Genomic DNA, 24,382 nt, shown 5'->3' with positions numbered 1-24,382 from the left:
TAATCCACAAACCAACCCAATTTTTGTTTCATTTATTCGTGTACCTTCAGTCTAAAAGCAGTTGGGTCAAAAAATGGCAGACACGCATAGTGAAATTCATTTTGACCCAACTTTTTGGGTTAAATGAATAACCCACAAAACAACTCCCCCAAAATTGGTTTATTTTGTGGGTTATTCATTTAATCCAAAAAGTTTGGTCAAAATGAATAATACAAAATGTGTCTGCCCTTTTTGCCCACAAAACAATTCATTCATTCTCATTTACTTGTGAACCTACACCCTAAAAATAGTTGGTTCAAAAAGGGACAGAGACAATGTTTTGGGTTATCCACGTAACAAAAAGTTTGGTCAAAATGTAAAATTCACAAACAACTTAAATTTTTTTGTTGGGTTGTTGTGTAGGGTATTTCATTTATTTGTGTACTTGCACTCTAATAAAACTTAGGTAAAAATTACTCAGTCAAAAACGGGCTGACAACATTTCGCGCTATTCATTTTGACAACTTTTTAGGTTAAATGAACAACCCACATAATAACCCAATTTTAAAAGTTTATTTTATTTTATTTTATTTGTTTTGTGAGTTATTTCATTTACTTGTAAAACTACATTTTAAAGCCAGTTGGGTAAAAAAACAAGGGGGGGAGGGGTGATGGTTCCATGGGTCCAACACAACTTTTTGGGTTAGTCCTTTAACCCAAAAAGTTGGGTCAAAATGAAAAACTCACACAAAAAAGTTAATATAAATAAATAAATAAATAAAACCACCACCAAAAATGCTACACTCTAAAAGTGCACGACGCAAGTTGGAGAGTTAAAATAACCATATTTTTCACCCACATGTTTTAAATATTTGATAATGAACAGGAGGCACTACATTGCGGCACAATGGCTGTTGCCCCTATTTTGACACTTCAGGCTTCTACCTGAGCGTGACGTCAGGCAGCGTCTCGCTATTGTCCCCGGTGGTTCTCGCGATTGTTCGCGCAACTTCAAGATGACAAATAAGAGGAAAGTTCTGTCTAGTGCGACAAAAAGGGCAAAAAAAATACTCAGACCAGCATAGCGGGAGGACACAGATAAATATAGGAGCAGTGTTCATCAGGTGGGGAGACCTAAGAGCTACCCTGGGGATGAAACGGGACCCACATCTTGCTGACTTTTTGCTAAAAAGGTAAGACTTTGTCACGAAAATGCGATAGTGTTTATTAATGATGAGCAATGCAGAATAAAACTACCGCTCTCCGCACTAAAGCATTTTGCCTAGTGAATGCCTGAGTGCTGAGACGTTGCATGCTGTAAACTGTAAGTGTCCAGCAGAGCTTTTATTGTTAATATTCCGGGGTTGGCGTGTTGACGTTCAATTAACTTGTCGGTTTGCTCGTACTCGAGCACTCGCGCGCGCCAGCATCGCTGGCTTCCATTCTGTTTTTAATCAGAGGGGTCACAAATCTGCAAAAACTCGTCAACTTGCGTTATGCTCCTTTAAGCAAAACAACCCAATGTTTTGGGATTGTTTTGTGAAAATTAACCCAGAATATTGGGTCAAATTGACCCAGGGAGTAGATCGGTCAATTTTTACTCATAATGGGTTATTTTTTAAATGTTTTTAGAGTGCACAGCCCTAAAATTGCTGGGCCAAAAGTTGGACCAACCCACAAAGTTGGGTCAATCGGACTTGTGTCGGTCAAATTGGGTTGGTATTAGCCCGACTGTTTCGAGAGTGTACAGGGGAGATGATTAAGGCCCTATGTGGGGGCAGGCGCCGCGGTAGCGGCGTGGTGATGGATGCCACTGGGTGCCACTCATTAGGGAGCCTTCTGGCCTCTGGCACTACAGTTGCTCACTTAAACCCTGCGCCCCTCACAGCTTGTCCACAAACATCACTTGCTCATTCGAAGGTCAACTGCTTCAGCGATTCTGCGGGTTCGCCGCCACGAGGCACGATGAGACTTCCTGCTTTCGCTTTGAACCTTAAATGCTCCCTGCCAACGGGTGCGTTTTGGAGTGTGGGGGTGGCTGGCAAACGTCTTGCCTCGTGCAGCCACACACGCGGCACATGAACACATACACAGACGTAAATAGAACCTCATGCCAAACCCTCCAAACAAGACAGCAAATAGCCTGAAGCTCTTGTCTGGGTAGCAGAGTAATCCATAATGTGAATCTGATTCCCGCCCGCTCTTTCAGCCTAATTAGGGTATCTTGAGTACTGCTTCAGCTCCCTCCGTTTCCCTAGCTACTGTTGAAACGTTGCAGGTAGCGCGCGCCCATCCAGGTTGAACTTGAATTGCTTCTGTGTCGTGTCTCAAAGAGGAATAGCAGAGCAGATGGCACAGTAGGTGATCCTGATTTAGGGGACAGTGAGACTCCACCTCTCAACCTCCTCTACCTTGTGTACTGGCGAGAAGATATAAAAGGCACACGCTGGAACTTTTGAGGAACAGGAAGAGGCCAGCATGTTTCAGAGGAAGCCAGGGGCTGGGGCCTGTGATGTTTAATTCAGGAGCACATAATCACTTCGATGGAGTTGAGAGCGGGGCTTTAAATAACTCAGCTTAGAGGGGCAGAACTGCTTCACTCTGAGTGGGCCAATGAAACTGTGTGTGTATGAGAGTGCATTTTGCTTTTCTTGGTGTCTGCGAGAGAGTGCTCCCCTATTTGTGTGCGTGGCTCCTCCCTGACTTTGAAACATTTTATTTGTGCAGTTGAGTTTGTTGCTCTGCCAAGCGCCTGCATGCATTAGGATACAAGTGCAAAAGGCACCATCGTTCACAGCCTGAATATGGAGGAGCACGCTTGACGCCAAGCAGGCAGGCGCTAAGTCAGGCGCTAAGCCGGCCAGTGAGGCATTGAAGTCCCTTTAACTGCCACAACTCAACTCACACTTTACAGCCTACTTATTCTTTCGGGGAAGCTCTCCATTAGTTGCGCTGGTCCCAAGTGAAATGCTGCGCCGCTCAGGGGCAGGCTGAGAAAAGACCATCAGGAACCCGCGCGGATGCCATAATGGCCTTGGCTGTGCCCATGGCACTGATCCTAATATTCACTGGATAGCCAGGTGACACCGAGTCACACTGGAACACAAGAAAGGAAACGGAGTTACTGAGCCCTCTCAAACGCTGCAAGGATTTTAACCATGTGCTTTCTCTTCACGGGCCTCTTCTTTTCTTCTTTCCTTTTGTTTTAGTCTCACAATAACCTCCCTCTCTCCCCTCCCGGGTTTTCTTCTCGTCTTTTCCCCATCGCCCGTTCGCTCATTTCCATCTCTTCCTCTCAGGAAATGGCACGATTTGAAAAACACAGCTAATGCCATGCATGCCTTTCTACTCCATCACTTCTGCTCTCAGTCATGTTCATATCAGCGACAGGTCTGATTTGTTTGTGCGGAGCGTCTTTCTCCTCGTGCCAGTCGACAAGGCGCGCTATCTATGCGCCTCCGCCTGTGTCTGTGGGCGAGTAAGGACTTCATAGGAGCCGCCAGAGGGGAGAGAGAGAGAGAGAGATGTGCCGGTGCATTTCTAAACAAGGAGTCACCGTGAGGACTGGTATGTGTGCAACTCGACCATTATCTGGCTCTGCCATGGCCCACTGAACAACAATAGATGCCGCAGATTGTGAGCGTCAACAAAACCTGAGTCGAAAAGACGCCCATTCAAGCATAAATGCACATACATGAAGATGTGTGCGCACTTCCAAACACTATATGACAACAGCGTTGGCCTCAGGACTGTTGAGACTATCTGCTCTGTCAGACACAGTGAGCTCGTTATTATTACTGGTTTGAAAACAGTTTTGCAAAATGTCTTACATGAACACACAAACAACATACAAATGTGTGTCCAATGTCAGCTCATGTGTAAAAAAAAAACAAAAACGATGAAATGGTTTCCTAGCAACATGTGGTATGTGCTGTGAAAGAGAGAGTTTGCGATAAACAATGCATATTAGAGAAAGATGGAGGGCTTTATGGGGTGAAGTAACGAGGATCCAGAGATAAGACGTCATGAATAGCTTATGGAAAGATAATGAAGAGAGCGAGTGAGCTTGAGAGAGCGAGAGAAAGAGAAAAGGCACCATCAGAAATCTGATGAAGCGATTGACAAATGGCGCATTTCCTCCATCTCTCTTTAGGGGCAGTATTGACTGTCATTTGATTCAGCGAACAGGTCCGCTGACAATTAAGGTCGTGGGTACAGCTTGTCAAATCACAGCTCGGAGAGAGATCATCATGGGAATAAATCAGAAGCGTAGACACGGTTATTACAAATATGAAGCAGTGCTGCAGGCCAGGTGGTTGCGCAAGAGGCCAAGCATAGGTTTTGATATAAAATGCAACGCTGTGTTTCTACTAGTTTCAAAAAAAAGAAGAAAAAAAAGGCGCAGAATCAGGTGAACGGGGGGTTGTAAAATTGCTGCACTGTACAAAGAGGACAAGCAAAATCTCAAGGGCTCTGAGTTTTTTTTATTTTTTTACATCATTGCTACAAAGTCCCCTATAAAATGATTCAAGAAGAAGATGGTGTTACATTTTCTTTATTTAACCATGAGCAAGTCTACGAAATGCAAGCAGCGAGTCGGCGTGTAATAGTATGCATGCGTGTTTGCTTAAGATACTTGCGTGTGTAAGTGCATGTTTGCTACATTGCGCTGCAAAAATTGTGATAGGTGGAAAAAAAAGGAAAAAGAAGCAGACTATCTCCATCCAGCAGCTGCCACAAAGAGGAGTCCCAAAACAAGCGTGGGACTGTGACAGAGACGGAGCGACCGCAGCCTCCTGGTAGTGTAATAGGAAATTAATTGAGACCATCAATATGGTATTAATCATTAAAGCCCAGGTGCTGAGGTGGCACTTTGCTGGCTGTTCTTCTACTGGCAGCGCGCGCGCGCACACGCACACACAGGTCTGTTTTACCATCTTTGTGGGGCCATCTTATTGTCATAATGCATTTCCTAGCCCCTTCCCCAAACCCCAACCATCAAAAATGATTGCCTACCCCTATTCCTTACCCTAACTTCAACCATAACCCAATTCAAACCTAAACTCTAAAACCAAGTCTTGCCCCTTAAAAAGAGGTCTAAACTTGTGGGGCCCAGCAAAATGGCCCTACATGGACGGGTGGGCCCCACAACACAGTGAAATCCCGGAATGTTGGCCCCACTATGTACCAAAAACAAGACCACACACACACACACACACACGCACACACACACAGCTAAAGTTGTACGTGCTGTGTTGGAAAAGTGAAGAATGAAGAATCAGAAAATGAGATAAGCTCTGTTTTTGGGGCAACAGTGGGACACGTCATTTTTGACTCCCTCAAAACATATTTTGCGAGACGGTCAAATCAGAATGTGTCAGGTAAATTTGTGGAAATATTAATCAAGTCCTCTGGAAGCCATGTTTTTCATAACACCTAATCCGTTGCGAGGCAGAGCACCACAAGGCCTGGAGTGCCGTTTTAATCAGCCGGAGGAGACGCAAAGTGCGGCAACTACATTAAGCCGTTAAGCGCACCACGTCTCAAAATTGTTGAAGGTGTCTCGCTGAGATGAACGCGTCTCCTCATGAATAATGCATCACGCAAAGACAAAACCAGATTCACAATGGAAGGCTGCGTGTGTATAAAAATGTGTGAGGGAGGAACAGCTGTGGGTTTGCGGTGACTCTGTTTGACCGTGCGATGCACCCAAAACACGCCAGCGCGGAGTCCAAATACACACCGACACTGCAGCACGCCCTCGCCACCTGGTGTCTATCAGGTCGGGCCAACGGGCAGTTTACGATTAAGTCGCTGCAGATAGGACGGAGATTGCTTTGGATGGAAAGGCAAACAAGATTGACAAAGCTTGGAGTCAGCTGAAAAGAAGGCCCAAGGACTGTGTGTGTATGTGAGGAGGCGTTTGAGAGGACGGAATGCATGAACACAAGCGTAGCGTAATTACCAATTCCTCAACACACTCTGCATACTAGTAAGACATTACAGATATCATAAACAGCTGATTAATATTGTGTGTGAAAATGCAAGCAGCATCAATAATTTTGTGTTTTGTTTGTGTGTGTGTGTGTGTGTGGGGGGGGGGGGGTTGCTGGGATGACAATCTGCCTCAGCCAGCTGCATCGAGAAAAAATGGAAGGAGGTTTTGGGTTAGCAGCGAGACAGCAAGGCGTAATGAAATAATGATAACAGTACAAATATACAGACAACAGCATGAATATTCCAAACAGCGGTAAGGAAAGTCAATAGAAAATGTGTTTGTTTTATTCGTTTTTCTCGACAACGGCACATCTTTCAAGCCGGCCTGGCGTGTGACAGAGTTTGATGACGTTTGGATGACTCATTCAGACCTTTTGTTGTTCGCTCCTCTCAACAACTGTGCACATGATTGACGGCCAGCATGGGCTGTTTTTGTTGTTACATTCAAACCAAATGTTCACATGGTCGGGATTTTTGGAGGAAAGCAATGAAATGTTTGTAACTGATTAGAAGTTAGGGTAAAATGTTGCAATTTTGGCGCGGCATATCAATATGATGGACCTTCTGTTGTTGGAAAAAAAATCGAATGTACAGCAACTTTTGGTTGTAACATCCTTCCATTTTGATGTCAGAAGTCCTCAATTACTAAGGATAAATTATCATCAGCGCCACTCCGAAAGCCAATTTTGGTATGACTTCACATACTGTAACATAGTAATGTGTGTGTGTGCATACATTAATACATTTTTGTGTGTATGCATATCAGGTCTACAGTATGGACAAAAAAAAGCCTTTGATGCATTTGATGGCAGCACGTGCCAGATTGCAGTTGAAGAAGTTAAAGACACCAAAGAGATAGAGGCTCAGCCCCTGGGAATTGTCCTCGCCCTCCCCCTCTTGGCCTGCCTTCCCCTCCCATGTCTGATCAATAAAGGGTCCTAATCACCGAGGGCAGAACGGTCGTCCTCTTTCCTCTCATCTCTACTTCCTGCATGATTTCTTCCGGTTTTACGAGCTATATGCCGCCCCTGCTAACTTGCTTACATCGCAACAGTGTATGAATGCCTTTGTTTAGAATGTGCAACTATTTTATTTTTCCAAGCCCTTAAAATTCTTCTTCTTAAAAACACTGATAAACATTTAAAATGTGTTTTCTACCAAAACAATCAGGGTGGTTATGTAGGGAGAGAAATCCTGTAAAAAATGAGGGACTTCCCCCCAAGATATTTAAAAAAATCTTCAAAAAAAATCTGCGAATATGTGAATCCACAAGTGCTGAACTGCGAAAATGCAGGGGGCACCGTTTTAAGTCATAATGTCACTATTCACTTCTGGCAGAAAGATTATTTGCGCTTAGATGCCGCCATATTCTACAAGGAGAGTTGGCCTAATCATTTTTTTTTGCAAATTTGGAATGATATGCATGACAAATATAGCATCTCAAATTCTGATTGGATGTTTGTGAAAAAATGCACAACGTGAGTTCTTGCACTTAATGTTGGTTCGCTGTTTGGCAGTGTTTCCTGAATGGTAATTTGAATGCGAGAGAGCCCTTGCACTGAAAAAAAATCCAGTATGTGGTTATTTTGTTAAGGGCTTCAAACCTTGATGATACATGACAAATGTATCATCTAAAACGAAATACACTGTTCGGAAAAATTAAAGGAACAAAGTGTTCCCTTAATTTCTTTGAGCAGTACATATATACATAGCATATATACAATACTGCTGAAAACAATCCTTAATTTTTTTTTTTTAGCAGTATATGATGACTTTGTAAGAGCGCATACAATCTTTTGTCGATTTTAAAATACCATTTTTGTTATACATCTGGTAGGAAGTGTGACCTTATTCTAAATAAAACCAAGTTGGTATTATGATATACACAGGTTTCTTATGAAATAATCCACACAAAGTTGTTTAGATGTAGATTAGATGAGACACAAGTTGAACACCATTTCCATTTGTCATCATATCTGGCCCCCAGATTCATGTTCTCTTATGTGTTTATCTTGGCTTAAAGCGTATCCAAGTTACCACAATTAAAACATGGCAGAAGGTAAAACTCCCATTTTACCCATATTTACTTCATTAACCAATTTAAGTCGAAAAGGTTCAAAATGTCAAAAATAATTATTTTCTGACTGTTTTACTTTACCACATTATTGGTGTTTGTGTAAACACTGCGAGTGAAAAAAATGAGTGCATGTGTCTGCGTGCAGCAAGATAACAGAACATCCTCCAAAACCAACATAAACCCTGGCGAATTAGGAACAGCATGCATAAACTTGAATAATGACACTTCCCCTCATTCCAGGGGCTTCATCCCAGTTATCTAATTGCCTGTCCTTTATTTCTTTAATAAACTAATGAATGTGGCTGTGTTGGAATCATACAGACAGCATTAACTTTAAATCCCAAACTGCATCAGAAGAGCAGAATAATTTGTCGAAGAAATAATTACAGGGCAGAGGAGCAGGCATCAATCGTGGAACACCGACAGTGCCCTCGCTGGAAACTACCTCACCCATAAGCCCAGGCTCCATTAGGTATTGTCTGGGGCCTACAGGCTAATTTGTTTGCATCAATAATACATTCAAAGGATTTATCTAACTTGCAAATGAGCGTGCATTTACTGGTCCAAGAGGCAGGCAAGAAGAGCAGGCAGTGAGAGAGGTGGTGCGAACGCCACAGAACAGCTGGATGGCGCTATGTGGGACACAAGTTAACCATTTGCTCGACACCAGAAGGGTCCTTTGCATATCGGGAGACCAGGAAATTTCTAATTTGGGATATGTTTGCACACCAGCCAGAGTTAATGTGTGGCAGGGACAGGCCAAGGTGATAGCGTGGCGACCAAATGTTGAAAAGACATACATGAATTCAGAAAAAATTAATCTGAGAGCACTTCACAGCCACAACATACTATCTGATGCTCTGAATATTTTCTCATCCAGATGCCGTATGACAAAATGACTAAGGAGAGTGAACATGAGTCTCTCTCAGACAAGGTGGGCTGTCCTCAGAGGACTCCGGTACACTTTGATCTCTGTCCTAGGCCGAAAAGGGAGTGGAAAGAAAGGGAGAAGAAGGTTGCAGGAAAATTGAAGGATATCAAGTGTGAGTTGGAGAGAGAGAGAGAGAGAGAGAGAGAGAGAGAGAGAGAGAGAGAGAGAGAGAGAGAGAGAGAGAGAGAGAGAGAGAGAGAGAGAGAGACGGGAGAGGGGAAGAGGAAGCCTGGCCATGAACATATGCTAGCGCCCCGTGCCAAGCCCCATTGGCTCGGGTGAGCCACGCATACGCTACACCGCTGCCGCGCTTTCCACTCCAAGCCTCTCCAACATCAACACCATGGCACTACTTAGTCGAACAAATCTAGAGGGATCAATCTGGAACGAGACGAGGTCTTCCCTGGATCAGCGCTGCCAGCGTCGGCCTGATTGGAGTCAGGCATTCATTGACAAGTGGTGTTTTGGAACTCTTAGTATCATGACCCAACTGATGTGGGTTGTCAGTCTCTAACAAACTGAAAAGCATTTTCTCTTTGAGGACGCTTTGAGCACCGCTGACGTGAAATGCTGCCAAGGGGTGCCAGCGACGGAAATTGCCGTCAACTAGGTTTTTATTTTATTTTTATTTTTTTTAAGGACTGGGTGGAGAAACGTGTCGATAAGCTCTGGTTTGATTATTAAGCTAGGAAAGTTAAAAAACAACAACTATGGCCAGCAGATGGCAGCATTAGGTCTCTTGAATGAGATCACTTTACTGTGTATCAAAGTAATGCGGAGGTGCGTGCACATGGCAGAATTCTGTAAATTAGACTGTTACGAGTTTGTGATTGATCAAAGTGTTTGTCTCATTAAATCTACTACAGTGTCACAAACGAAAAAAATGATGACAGAGATGATATAAATCGAAAAGTAAAAGCTTCAATGTAATGTACATACATACCTGTATGCGTTCGCGACTGCTGCTCCCAAGCTGTGGAATCAATTACCGCTAAGTGTCAGACAGGCCTCTCAGATAAAAAGAGGAAGAAAAAAAAGACAGGCCTCTTCGCTCCTGGTCTTTAAATCACGTCTAAAAGCACACTACTTTTCTCTGGCCTTCTACATATAGTAACTTGTCTGGTATGATATTTACAAGCAGCAAACTTGCATGAATCTGTTAATAGTATTTCCTTTAATGTGTTATGTGGCTTTTAAGTATGTTTTTCTTTTTAGATATATTATCTTGTCTTAGTTTCCTGTTTTATGTGCAGCACTTGATTGATTGACACAAACACACACACAATCAAATACTACTATCACTACTACTACTTAATAGTGTGGTAATAGTTTGGAAAGTTTGTCAAATATAAAATTGTTACACTGGTGAATATTTGTAAATTATTTATCTATATCCATTATTATGCCGTCTAAATACCATTTTTATTGTTGTGGGTATGTAGGAAAAGAACTGTTCAGATGTTTGAGGTGCAATACACTGATGGAACAAACTTTTTTTTTGGTGTGATGAAAGAAGAGAGTCTAATCTTTCATTTGGTAGCTATTATGTTTACATAGTCATTAAACACAATATTCAGTGAGCCTCAAAAGATCTGTCAGAATGCTGTAAATGACTAATAAAATGGTTTTCTTTTTTGAAAATGGCCGGCATTGAAAGAGTCAAACAACAGATCACCGCAGTGGCTGCCGAATATGTTCATTCTTTACTAAAACAGGCATTTAAACTGACACTAACACTGAAAGTCTGGAGGTTTTAATTCAGTTTCCTTGCTGGAACATTTTATTAGTGTCATACTTGAATTCACAAAAAGGCATTGCATACTAATGTCTTCATACAAGACTTAATATGATTATTTAGCAATATAATATATGTATGAAATATTTTGTGTAATAATACTGGAAACGCTTGAACTGCTGCAAGGCAACTCAGATGTTTCTGCATTTAATTTTACTGTAGCGTTAAAGGATAAGGAGGACAGAGTTGGGGGTTGGATGAAGGGGTTAAATAGTAGAATGGAATGGGGGAAGATTTGGGGAGGGCGGGACTAGATGGCTATAGAACATCTCTGACACGACGGCCGACTGAGAATAAGAAATGTTGAAAAAAGCTAACAAACAATAAGAGTGTCAACGAGACTGCTTTCTATTCTCCACTAAGACGCGATTACAAGCATTAAACCACACAATCCCACAAACAACAGAATTGGTCGAGAGACACAAAACATGTTTGGTTTTATTATATGCAGTAATTTAACAAGATGAAGTAGAGTGGTTGCACTTGGGTGTAGAACTCCACTGCATCATCCCAAGAGGCGTTTTATTTTGCTGTGAGCGGTAAAATACAGGAAAGAGCTCTCAGTATGATGCAGTGCGGTTCTACGCCACTGTAAACGACAAACACAATAATAACTGGAGTGTTCAAATGAATACCGCAGCTCTTGTGTTGGATTTTGTGGTATGGCTGGTGAGTGTATATGATGACAAATACAAACAAAAATCAATTCCTATCTGCCGTGACTTTCTGTGCGAACGACTGGGGTCAGTATCGTCACATTTACGCTACACGCTCCAGCTACTTGCTGTCCTCCCTGTAAATGGCTGCTGGTGCATACCTACACAGGGATGGCAAGGGCACTGAGGAGAGAAAATCAATACTATATATCACCGCTAAGCAAAAACCCAACCGAAATCAGCTGGAGTTTGCAGGTTGTTCCATATACTGTACTGGACGGCTTCATTTGATGGTGAATTGCTGTAAAAAACACGACAAATGTTTCACACCCAAACAAAAACATATAGAAAAATCCCACGCCATGTCAGCTGGGAACAGCAAGCGCAATGAGGGGAAAAAAAATGATGTTGTACAGTATATACTTGGGTGGTAATTTGGAGATTCGTGACAAATTAAAAATGGAGTCACAATTTGTGGACTCAGACCACGGATGGTGTGACGTCACCGGAACCTGCATTCTGATTACATGGCACAGTCACTGTTTAATGTGAGTCCTTTACTTTCTAAGACCGTAGGAGACTTAAATCATGTGGGAACTCCAGCTGACATAAAAGAGAATGTGTATGGATTCCTTACACATGAAATCATACCTGATGTTCTATTGGCAATGCTCTGAATCGGTTCATGGTAAATCTTCTCTGATGATTTGACATAAAGCAAACACGCGCGTGTTGATCCTGGGGCTTTTTTCTTCCCAGGTGTTCAAGCGGCAACAGCGCAACAGGTTTCTAAGCTGCGCCAAAAGTTTTGAAACGCTACTAAGGAGGCAAACGATATACATTTCAGGCAAGCGGCTGCCGGTATAGATATCTATACATAGATTGTTCACTGTGAGTGAGGAGTCCCTCGATTGAGTCTGTGTTAAAGCCCCAATGATAAAATGACACGTCGCTTGCGTCATAGCTACAAGTTTGATATTTGTAACAAACTAAACTGCGTCTAAATCAATAAATATTTCAATGAGTTATGATGAGCCAAACACACGGCTTGCTTCATAGCAAATATATCTACGGTCTCCGTATCTAGGTAGTGTACCAAGTGGCATGCAGTCCAACTCGTCCAACATTCAGGACGTTTTCTGCGAGAACCACTATTTTACATCAAATAACCGACCAGAGTTTACCGTTGGCCACAATGCAACATGAGATTCTACTTAACTCATTCAAACCCAAAACTGTGCAAACACAGTTTTCAATACTTTGTCTTTCATTCCCAAAAACATAGTTACATGTCTTTTTTATGCAAGAGCATACAGAAGGCTTTGATGCAGCTTCTGACATGAAGAAATGGCTTAACGCAATGGTAGGTATTATTAAAAATGGCCGGCAGGTGGCAGCAGAGTATAAGAGATCAGCCAGGGCCATGTTGCAACAAGCGCTTTTTGACAGTGTTTTCACCAGGAATGTGAATATTGATGAAACTTAGCTATATTCTTAATGCTAATTGCTGCAAAACTGAAACTGATGCAAATACACTTTTCCCAGATGAAAGAAGTTACTTTAATCTTTCTTTTGGTAGGTTCCATTTTTTTATAGCAATGGAACACAATATTCTGTGGGCCTTGCAAAATCAGTCAAAATCCAGTAAAACAGCCAGGAGCGAAGGGATCTGCTTTAGTGAACTTGGCTGGGAGTGAATGAGTTAAGGTAAGCCATGTGAAACGTAAAATAACTAATTAAGAAATGATTTCGTAGTTGGAACAATTTTAGAACATTTTGGACACCGTATGGTGTCGATCTGTGATTCTTAACCATTAGGTTGGCCCGCAAGCACCGTGTAGTGGGATGCAGTGCAAAGTAATTATAGTTTTGTAACTGTGGGCCACAACAGCTGCAGGCAGTTTTCAATTGAGGCTGTGTACACATGTAGCAAGGTATTTTTTTAAATTAATTATTTCCCCCCCTCCCTGTGTAGAAAAACAATCTGTCCACACTGCCTCTAACCTTGCCAGCAAGCTGATTTTTCACTGTATTTGTTCACAAATACCACGAGAATTTATTTTGTACTGCTCCTGCTGATCAGTTCGCAACCGACCTTTTCTAGGTCGGACCAATCAGGCGTTGTTTAGGGTGGGACACACAATACTAACTCAACATAAATCATAATTTCTGAATGGGCCTCGGGCCACTTTTTACAGGAAAAGTTGGGCCCCAAGGTAAAAAAGGTTAAGAATTCCTGGTGTAGATAAAGCGTTATACAAGTTTTTTCCATTTACTATTTAGGGCAAATTGTATTTATTTTCCATGAAATACGTCTTCTTTTCCCCTGTAAATACATGATATTAAAATACGAATCAAACCGGAATTTGTTCGCTGATGTCAGCACGATTAGAAAATCTGGATTTTAGGAGCGAGTCCAGCCTCTAGAATATACACTGCTACAATAAGAATGACCCTTGAATACGTTCTCTAAAAATAGCAGGCTGGAAGCAGGAAACAGGACCGAGGCTATTATTATTACACACACGTCCCGCTTCGTCCCACCATGCAAAGGGACGAGACTAATGATTTTCCTGGTGCAAGCAATTAAAAAACTATTTGTCACCTGCCAGGCTGCGTATGACGTTTGGGCCCTTGGCAGAGGAGCAAAGAGTAGGTCCACATTCACACAGTGCTGTCTACAGTGTACACAAGAGCCATGTGAACAAAGGAAGCAGGGATAATAAGACAGACGGGTGGAGTGAGAAGTGCTTTGGCCAGTGGGGGGGGGGGGGGGGGGGGGGGGGTTGTGTAAAAGGCTGATTTATCCAGACAGGTTAATACCGGGCAAGACAGGGCCTCAGACTGCACACTGCCATCAGGAAGTCATGTAATATTTAGAATCCTGTCAATGAAAACCCATTCTCCTGGTGCTGGGCTTCTGGCGAAGACAATATGGTATTCCCACCCACTGCCCACCTGGTTGCACCTCCATGGAGGATAAGAAGAAGAGAGGGAATTTATGCTCATCTCTCCACATCACAATCTGTGTCCATCTCAGTACTCTCTCTTTGGGACGCTTTTGCATCTTCCTTTAGGCCCAATTGCTGCGAACTCTGCTGCACATGACCAAAGGGATACAATTAAGGAATTTGAGTAATAGTTTCATTCACAATTCACGGAAAAATTTGCTTTTTAATATACTTTAATCACCCCCAAGCCCTACTTTGCTTCACATTAGGATATATTTTCTGCTGGAAACATGGGAGTAGCCATATTTTTTTATATATACTTTTTTTTTTTTTTATACGAGTTGAGCTCTCCCCTGTTGGAGTGTAGAAGAAGGAAACCCCTTTCAATTTACTGTGGACTGTATGGTGGTGAGAATGGTCCATGGAGAGTACAAGCGGACTCTGGACTTCCACTACTTCAAAGAAAATACACTCTGATGTGTTCTGGGGCAGTATTGGATTTTCGGGGTAATGTGAGACAACCTATATAAAGTTTGGTCGTGGCAGTAAATAATGTTATGCTTTCTGAGCATTTCAGAGCTCCATCCATATCCAAGCACGCTCTGGGCTGCTGGAATTTACAAGGCAGCTCGTTAACGTCTGCTGATTTGCACCACTCATTTGCTCTAGCTCATCTTAAGATAATTATTTCATCTTCTGCTGCTAATCCCCATCCTCCAAACCCTTTCTGGCATTCCACATTTGCCTCGTCGTGCTCCACCTCCACAATTCCCATCTCAGAGTCTTCTGAGGTTGGGTTCAGTTTTGAGATGTCCGTAGGAGCCAAGTGGAAAAAAAGAGCAAAGCCAACAAACTGAAGGCTATGTGTGTTCAAAATGACATCTAACCAGATGAGAAAAAAAGTCTAAAAGATGTCTGGTTTGGCACTGAAGGCTCGATGTGCCCTTGTAGTTATTTCTTCACTACCCCCTGCTGAGCGAGAGTGATGAAAAAAAAAACTTGCAGATGAAGGAATTACTATGAAATCCTATGGGGGGTTAGTGTGGCATAGATTGGAGGGAAGAGCAAAAATGTGAAAATAAATGTGAGGCTAAACACGACGTTCCAAACACATTGCGAAAAACAGGAAAACAGATTGCATTGTTTTTTTTTCTTAATTAAATACCACTGAGTCAACTGGGATTTCACTCTCCTCTTCCACCGGCAAATTGACTTGGCTTCATATCTTTTGCACAAACAGAACTTATAACCTTCAACCTTCCACCACTGAGAAATCAGACCAGATAACAACCTGAGATTTCAACAATGTAAATAGCCAATTATAGAAATTGCAATCAGAGCTGATCTCTCCTATGTTGAGGAATGCTTAGCGCTTAAAAGCAAACTCAAATCGATATGACACTTAATGCAGAGTGAATGAATGGCAGCTTCCATCCTGACTCATCGCCGCCGCTCTCTATCCCCTTTTCCTCCCACTCTGCCTCCGCTGTCTTATCTTTCCCTCCATGACACATCCATGTGATCGTGCCACACTGTCAGCCCTCATCCACAGCTAATTGGAGCTCAGAGGAGCAATCAGGGCAGGACAAATCGGACAGTTCTGGTCATTAGCTGTGACCAGTGTTCTCGGGGAAGCGGGGCGACGCTTGCACGCTTCTGTCATCACGCCCGAGCTTACACGGTGACACGGGCAATCTGCGCTTTGACATGAGAGGGGCCACAGAGATTGGCACAGAAGAGCACACAAACCAAGTTTGGAAGCACTGATCTCCTCTGCTTTGGAACACACACACACATACACAGGAAATGAACACAAACAGGCTGGGCTGGTCACAGCTTGTGTGCTACTTTGATTAAAAGGACATGACGGGATTTCATAAAAGTGCAACATCAAAGAACGGCCACAAATTGTTACAACCAAGTCTTTATTTTGGTCGCTCCTAACAATAATAACTAGATTGACAGAATCACGTTTTTGCTCCCTTTTCACTTTTTAGGTTCGTGTTTCCCAATCTTTATTATGCCAAGGCACCAATTTAATGTTAGAAACATCGCACAGCACAATACCAAACAAAAATGTCAATGATGATGTGGTTTTAATTTATTCCCAAATGTACTTACTCAGTGTGGAATGGGAATTTAGCTCAACACAAAGTAATTATTCTGTTGTATGGAAGGCAACAGGTGGATGCACATAAATATTGGACCCTCTACCATATAATGGAAGAGCATTTAATTGTTCTGCTGTTCACTATATGTCACTGGCTGAGCTAAATGAACAATGTTACGTCATACGCGACCTACGTGGTTTCGATTTTACGGCGCCCGTGCCACATCTGTATCACCTTCTTTTTCCAACAGTAATCACGCCATTTTAAAGTCTTTTTTTTTTTTTAAAGTTGTGTTGTTGTTACCTCGAGCGACAGACGTCCATCGAGCAGGTCGGCTCGCCATCAGGCGTGTCACATTTCCGTGATTACGTTTGCATTAACTCCGCTCCGTCGTCCGTCAGCAATGAATGTACGTGCGGAAACACGGCTCTTCCAGATCACACAAATATGTTTTTTCAAAATGACTGTATTTTGGTGTAAATCTCGACTTTCACAATGAAATCCGACTTAAGACTTAAATTCGGGTAATTCGGCCGTAACTCGAGGACTCCCTGTAGTTTTAATTAAAAAATGATTTTTCAGATCAATTACCGGTAAGTGGAATTGGTTTATTTCCCAAGGCACCAATGACGATCTCTCGGCACCCCTGGTTGGGAACGATGCATTTACATACCATACATGCCAACTTTCTCGATTCACATGGGAGACTCCTGAATTTCAACCTTATAAACTGCGCAGTTCCCAATCAGTCATGTCAGTAAACAGTTTACATTGTGGGGAATATTTGACACAGTATCTGGCAACCTTGGCCTGCCTGCACGGTAAGCAGCCAGCCGGTGATGTTGAATGCAGTGATAGTGAAGAAACCTTGATTCAAATTTGACCCATTTTACATCCAAGATTCTACCGGAAAAGCAATTGGAGGTTATTGGAGGGGAGGGGACTGCGCTCCTGTTCATACACGGACGGCTGATATGGATATGAAAGAGATGATCATATTGGTCGTTTTACCATGCACCAAAATACGACCAAGTGTTACATATTGTAGTTTAGCGACCTTTATCGGTCATGTTAAATAGCGAAAAAATACAAAACTTAGACTCGTACCAGGATCATCTGGTTGGGAGACTAACGTCTAATTTACTGAGCTAACAGTCCAGTAATGATTTTAGTATTCATTTGAAGTGTTCATATGTATGTCAATTCGTCATCGGACTAATGAATGGGGTTAGGATGAGGTTTTCAGTGATGTTGTACAGTACACGTCTTTACATGGGACACTAATGGTTGAGATTAGGAAAAGGCACAGTGAGATTGTAGAACGAAAACATGTAGTCAACACTAAGAAAATATGCAGTCAACACTAAAACGATAAACACTCGTCTCCTGACCAGACGGACCGGGTTCGAGTCCCACTTTTGGATTTTTGCGCTATTTAACATGATAGAGGTCGCTAAACTAAAATATGTAACACTTGGTCGTAATTTGGCACCTTTACAAAACGACCTATGTGGTCATATTTATTGGAGGACTGTGTCCGCCCCCAACTTTGATAAATGTTAATCGACAACAAACGGCGACTAGTAGTCGGTGGATCATGCATCCGACTAGATATTGGTTGGGACGACCCCCCCCCCGACAAATAGGATTTGGCGCATGTCTGACTCATTTTTCAAACCCAAACTTGGCAAGTATAACATGCTATGTGGACAATCTGGCAGTGAAACGTTAATTCTGAGTGACATCAAGAATGAAATAAAACAAACAAACAATGCACCTCTTCTCAAGCATAGCTTACATTGGGAAACAAGAAAACTGCTGCCCTTAATTTGACGCCACAATTTCTGTGAATCTGACAGAGCCATTTTGCATATTCTCTCTGTATAAGAAACATAATTAAGATCAGTGATTGGTGTTTATAAATTGTAGAGTGACAAGCTGAATCGCTTGGTGGGAAACGTTTACATAGCAAGAGCTTGCAGTATCAGCGGGATCAGTTATTTAATGTTCTGGGCTACCCACTGAAATAACAACAGGAGTGGTAGAGTGACATGTAAAATATTGGCGTCAATAAGAGTCTTGGAAGGTAGAAAATGTAAACAAGTCGATGGCGACTCCCTCTGAAAGTGGGCCGCGAGATTGTGGAGCAAGATGAATGTCAATTTGCCTCGCTGGCCGAGCTTTAACCTTTCAGGATAACTGAATTATTTAAGAAGCCCATACCTGTTGTGGGCCTTCGCTTCCCCATCTAGGCTCACACTGGTTTGATAAGCGGCAGACCAGGGCAACGCACGCCTCTTTGGTCGCAATGTGGAAATGGCAAGACAAATGCGGCTGGGGATTTGTGATAATTGGCTGTGCTGGTGGGCTCGGCGACGCCGGTGGAGAAAAGGTCGCAAGCAGTGAGGAACAGATCATCCCTCGCTCATTGTTTTTGGAGAAAGGGCTCCAGTGGGGGCTATTAATTAAGCACCCGAGTAACCTTCAATTTGTTTGGAGGTCAGGAGCCTCGGCATTGCTGCTTTGGGCCGTAGAGTGCTCAGCAGACTAGAGGAAAAGTCACATCAGGATGGGGAAAATGTTTGAAAGTCAGATGCAGTGTTTTATGACTGGCCACCACGTGCCTCCGCCATTGGGTACAAGTCTCCTGCGTTTGCTAGCTGCTAGGAACGAGTAAGCTAGCTGCTAGCAATGAGCGCCCGGCTGGCAACAGAAAATAGTCTGATGGCTGATTTGCTTTCTTTCTTTTCTTCTCTTTCACTGATGTGGACAGGCGAGTTTGTAATTCACTCTACATGTTTAAAGGAAGAGGATGTGCCTTAAATTACACTTTCACATCTTTGTTCAAACAACAACAAGAGAAATAGAGCTTTGTCTTCATTTATAAAAAAAACAAACACTTTTGCCCATTAAAAAAAAAGAAAAAAAATCAACAATCACTTATTTTATACGTGGACCATATGTATAAGAAGGTATCCCTGACTTATGTGACACTGACATTTTGAGTTGAATGTTTGGTTTCTATTTAATGGGCAAGATAATTTTATAAAGTAAATGAAGACACAGTTCTACTCAAACTATTCTTTATTTTTTTTGCAGATCCCCAAAACAATCCGATCAATCCGACTTAAATCCGTGATCTGATCCGAACCGTGAGGTGTTTGATCCTTTCCACCACTACAACTAACTCTATACTTATCTTATAAAGGTGGATTATGCCAGTACTTTTGTCCATGTACAGCTCGCTTTCCCTTGCCAATCATGTAGTGAACAAGACTGTCAGGTACTGGCATCAAATTGATATTTGGTAGATCTGATCTCATTCTCTGTTGAAGTGCATTTCCATCTGATACAAACAACAGCCTGCATCGCTAAAGGCAATTATGTTTCTAGTGCTCGTTTGCCCCGAGGTTGCAGACAGCCAGTCAACACCTTGCCAGGTTTTCCTAACGCGCAACCCTCTCAATGAAATCAACTCAACGGGTCCCGGTGCTCATCCATGATTTATCTCTGTGAAATATTCATTATCTAGCCTTGCATCGTTTGGACATATCTGATGTGAATAATCTGGAACTGACAGCCGTTCTCTGTCATCACACATCACCTGAGCCGGTCCACTACTTGTCTCCCAATGCTCAGCGCGGCGGCTGCTAAACTGAGCTGAAGGAATACAGAATTCTCATACATATAAAGAATACATCTGCCTGTATTTAAGTCTTCAGGCATGTCAGCAATGGGCCCAGAGCTGTCACTATCTTCTTGTTCATATGATAGAGCCTCACAATAAAACTTTTCTCATTTCTGTTATCTTAAGATAACGCGAAAGAGGGGTAAAATCAGACTCTGGTGGGTGCATAATCTCGACTGGCCAGGTGAAGGAATAATACATAAATCAAAAAGGACAACTTCTACAGTAGAGTCCTCACTGTCAAGCTTCCATCAGTTACAGTATCCTGTTCCTTTTCAATTATGTGACCTTTGAGTTAATACATAAATTAAAAGACCGAATAATGTCTAATAGTGCTGTAATGATCACAGGGACAACGGTGAGGACTAATTTTTCAACATAACAGTGGTTCAAGTGGTTCCAAAGTCATTATAGTCACGGGGAATAATGTCATAAGAAAAATGGAACTGCGGTGAATACTGATATTAATAATGTATTCATGAGCGACAGGAGCACGGTGGCCTGAGCTGAGAAAGGTACGAAGGAGGAAGCGATAGCTGGGAAGAAACAAGGTCGTCAGCGTTCCCTCCTGCCTTGGAAGTCATTTCATTATCTCATCCCTCTCCCCTCTCTAAAGTGGGAAAGGCAGGAGAAGCTATTGACCCCTCTCTGAGTCAGAGGCAGGCAGTAGGACAAATGAAGTTTCCCCTCAGACCCCCTCCGTATTAATATCATAATTATCCCCACCTCTGTGCCCCCGCCAGCCAGCGCAAACGCTGCTGTCTTATTTGATGGAGAGGTGCAAGTGTGGAATTACATTCGATTAGCTCTAAACAAAAGAGGGGGACATGAGGCGAGGGAATCAATCAGTGTCACCGGCATGGTTCCTCGTGTCAATGGCCGCTCGCGTCATCACAACTCATCCAGGTATGCCTTCAATGTCTTTTCTACTGGCTTTTACATTGGAGTTGACCTGCAGTGCTACTTTGGAGAAACACAACAATAATATTTATGATACCTCAATTCAGTGCAGTGCAAGGAGACTCATTTTTCTGGAAAATGTTCCAGTTCCAACTGACTTAAGTGTTTCTTTTTCTTTTTTTTGTGTGTGCTCAATTTCTCTTTACACTCGTGATAACACATGCTTTGGTCCGTATGAGAGCAATTTTCAGTCTCAGTAATGATTTCTGCCATAATTGCACCAGACTGTGTGCAACTCTCAAAGCCAAAATAGATACTTGAATGATAAAACAGCTAGGATTTCATTTCATCAAGTCTTTTAATATATTTTTATGGATGCAAAGGGGACAAGATAAGTAATGGCATAATGTGTGCACTATTAATTTACTAATTTCTATTTGAATTGCTAGTTTAGCCAAGGTTAAAATAAATCATTTCATCAGCATTCATGACCATTTCTTTGGATTTCATTTTCGTGAATGTGGAATGACTGATGTCTCTTCGTCGTCAATGCAGACCCAAGTGTCCGGTGCCATGAAGAGGTGAGAGCAAATTGGGAGGTGAAAAGCACAAAATAAAAAGCATCGAGTGAGAGAAGACTACGCTTGCAGCTCTGCACTTGTGTCCCCAGGCTCATTACCCAATCTTTATCTGGCCCACTCAGTAAAGAGTGGTTAAAAAGGCACCCACCCACAAGATCTATCCCTGAAACACCTTTCACTAACTTCACTGTTTGTTTCTTGGTCCAAAAATACTGCCATGTACATGCTGTTCCATCCACATTCACTCTCTGCTTCACTGTTTGTCTTTATTGCTTTACATTTCTGCAGCCTGCCCAGTTATTTTTAAACTTTTTTAAAGTTGTGTCCATCTCACTCCAATCACACGCATTCCCCCGCTGTCCTCCGTGTTGCCTCCCAGACTGTGCTGTGTAATGGAATATATTTTCACCCATGCCTCTATGACTGTGGCCGCTGGATGGTTGGATATTTGCATTTTTCACTCACTGGTGACCTTTCCAATTCGCCGCTTTGGGAGCTCCGGTCTCCTTGCTGCCCGCCTGTTGACAGACTACTGCCTGCAAATCACATATGGACACAGCTAATGGTACACAGGGAGTCGCGGAGGCAAGGTTCAGGCGTAGACCGAAGAAGGGTGGGAAAAGCGTCAGAGCAAAGAGCTGACAGTCTGACACATTGGTTCTGAATGTCAGGCAGCATCTGCATGTGAATTGAAAGATGGAGATGTTTGGTAGCTTTGCGCTCCAGGCAGCCATGGAAAAACCTAAACAATTATTGGCTGTAAATGTCTGTTGGGTGACAGAAAATGGTGGAGGAAAAGAGGACTGGGGGTCATGTAAAAAGCAGTTTGAGGAAGGAGAGGTGAGTTTAGTGCCCTACTGGAATACGATGGCAAGTACATGTAAAATTGTAGCTTTAACTGAACAATACTTATGACTCATAATTGGCAAATACAAGTTCTAACCGTTTCCCTGATTGCTGTTTGTGAAACAATCAGTGCAAACTGATTCATGTCACACTGGCTGGAAAAATGCCTTTGCTCTAGTGCGTTGGCGATGTGACTCATGCTTTAAGGCAATGCTACAACCTTTTTACCCCAGTAATGCATGCAACACATGGAAGTGCAAAGATATATCCAAACAATATGGTGGAAAAGCTAGCAGACTGATAGCCTGGCTGAGGAGAGTGATGAGATGGACCACTAAGCCTGCAGACTTAATGACCCTCTGTAAGCAAACTCTGTGGTGCAGGGAACCTCTTCCATCATATTTTACAGACACAGTTTGACAAGGGTGATGGCAGAGCTTTTAGCGGACTGAGACTCGTCCCACACTGAATGGCGTGTTGTGCAATGCCATCAGAGAAGAGAATGACTGGCAAGATAAGTGAATGAAGACTATTGAATGAAGTGAGGGGAGGAAGTAACACGCTGATGCGCTGACGAAGAAAATGGTGAGGTTAATGCGGACGCTGATAACATGCAACTCATTCGAAGATGGGTGCGGGAAAGAGGACCTCTTACCTGGAGCAGCCAGTAGCACCTACGGTGGAAGGTGGGGATGATGGACGAGTGGACATAGCAGCCATATAGACACTGAAAGAAGGACATACAGAAGTAGGAGTCAGAAGGACGAAGTGCATTACACAAACAAACAATAGGCTGGCCCCACTTTGAACCCCTGACTTGAAGGCACATGGTCAAGCTATTGTTGTCTGTGACCCGGAGGAAGCACCTAGATGGGGTTAACTTGGGAACACCTCCATACTGTCCCACCATGACTGCTACCTTTCCTGCAATCCAGTCGTATCTTGTCCTGCTTGGAGAGAGCCTCTGACAGAATGATTAAAGTCCTCCTTACGCCGTCACCCCGCGGGGCACCCCAAGCACATAACTAAACTACAGTGTTATTAATATCCTTATCGTAAACAGATAATACTGTGCCTGGGGGCTCGTTATGGTGGAGTGAGCTTGGCAGTGTTGATAACGCCTCCCCGTATCTGGCAGAGGGGCCAGGAGACATTTTTCAACAGCAGGCAACAGAGGCAAATACAGCCAGAAACCAGAGCAGAGACGGCGTTATCCTCCTCCCAAACAATGACGTGCTCCATTTTTCTCAGGCAGACCCTTGGCCCTGGCTCCCAGGTGACCCAGAGGGATGGCTAGTCTGCACCAGGTTGTTTGTGACCGCATTCAAAGGTCTTCTGTAATACGGGGTTTAAAAGGAAAAGAACAGGAGGCTTAACTCTTAAGGTGACAAATTAAACATGTAAGGTGAAGTGAGTTTCATTTTAGGCTAAAAGTGTGTGAAATCACAACTTGGGAGAACATGCACATGTCCAAACTTTTACTTTTACTCAGAGATTAAAGTCAAACACAACTCAACTCAACATTAGATATAGAGCACTTTACAAACAACCATAGCTGCATACAAAGTGCAATGTCCAGGCTTGAGACTTTTGGCTTTAAATAAGACGACAGGGGGCTCAAGTCAACAGGGTGGGATGCACAAGCGCCACTACGACCAAACGCCATTACTTCTGTTTTCTGTTCATTGAAATTCAAGGAGTTCAGTGCCATCCAGGCTTAGATTTCCTCCAGACAAGACAAGTGACCTGAAGGAGAAAATGTCCTTTTTGCCTCGTGGCACATAGAACTGACTGTCATCCGTATAGCAGTGAAAGGACATTCCTTGCTTTATTAAGATAGAACCCAGGAGCAGCAAATACAAATACAATG

At 42.8% G+C, this 24,382-nt stretch overlaps 1 protein-coding gene across 11 annotated transcripts in view; it reads right to left on the bottom strand.

Annotated features, from left to right (window-relative positions):
* camta1a (calmodulin binding transcription activator 1a) overlaps positions 1-24,382 on the bottom strand; it is a 330,875-nt gene that overhangs the window by 41,053 nt on the left and 265,440 nt on the right. For all 11 annotated transcript variants that reach the window (XM_086068103.1, XM_086068104.1, XM_086068105.1 and 8 more), the window contains one exon: positions 23,168-23,239. In XM_086068103.1, the coding sequence (XP_085924229.1) occupies positions 23,168-23,239 (72 nt within the window). The remainder of the gene's footprint in view (positions 1-23,167; positions 23,240-24,382) is intronic.

Source organism: Leptonotus elevatus, chromosome 2, assembly GCF_054856555.1.
Source record: "Leptonotus elevatus isolate MCC_2025b chromosome 2, RoL_Lele_1.0, whole genome shotgun sequence".
Lineage (NCBI taxonomy): Eukaryota > Metazoa > Chordata > Actinopteri > Syngnathiformes > Syngnathidae > Leptonotus > Leptonotus elevatus.
This window is presented reverse-complemented; position numbering and strand designations above follow the sequence as displayed.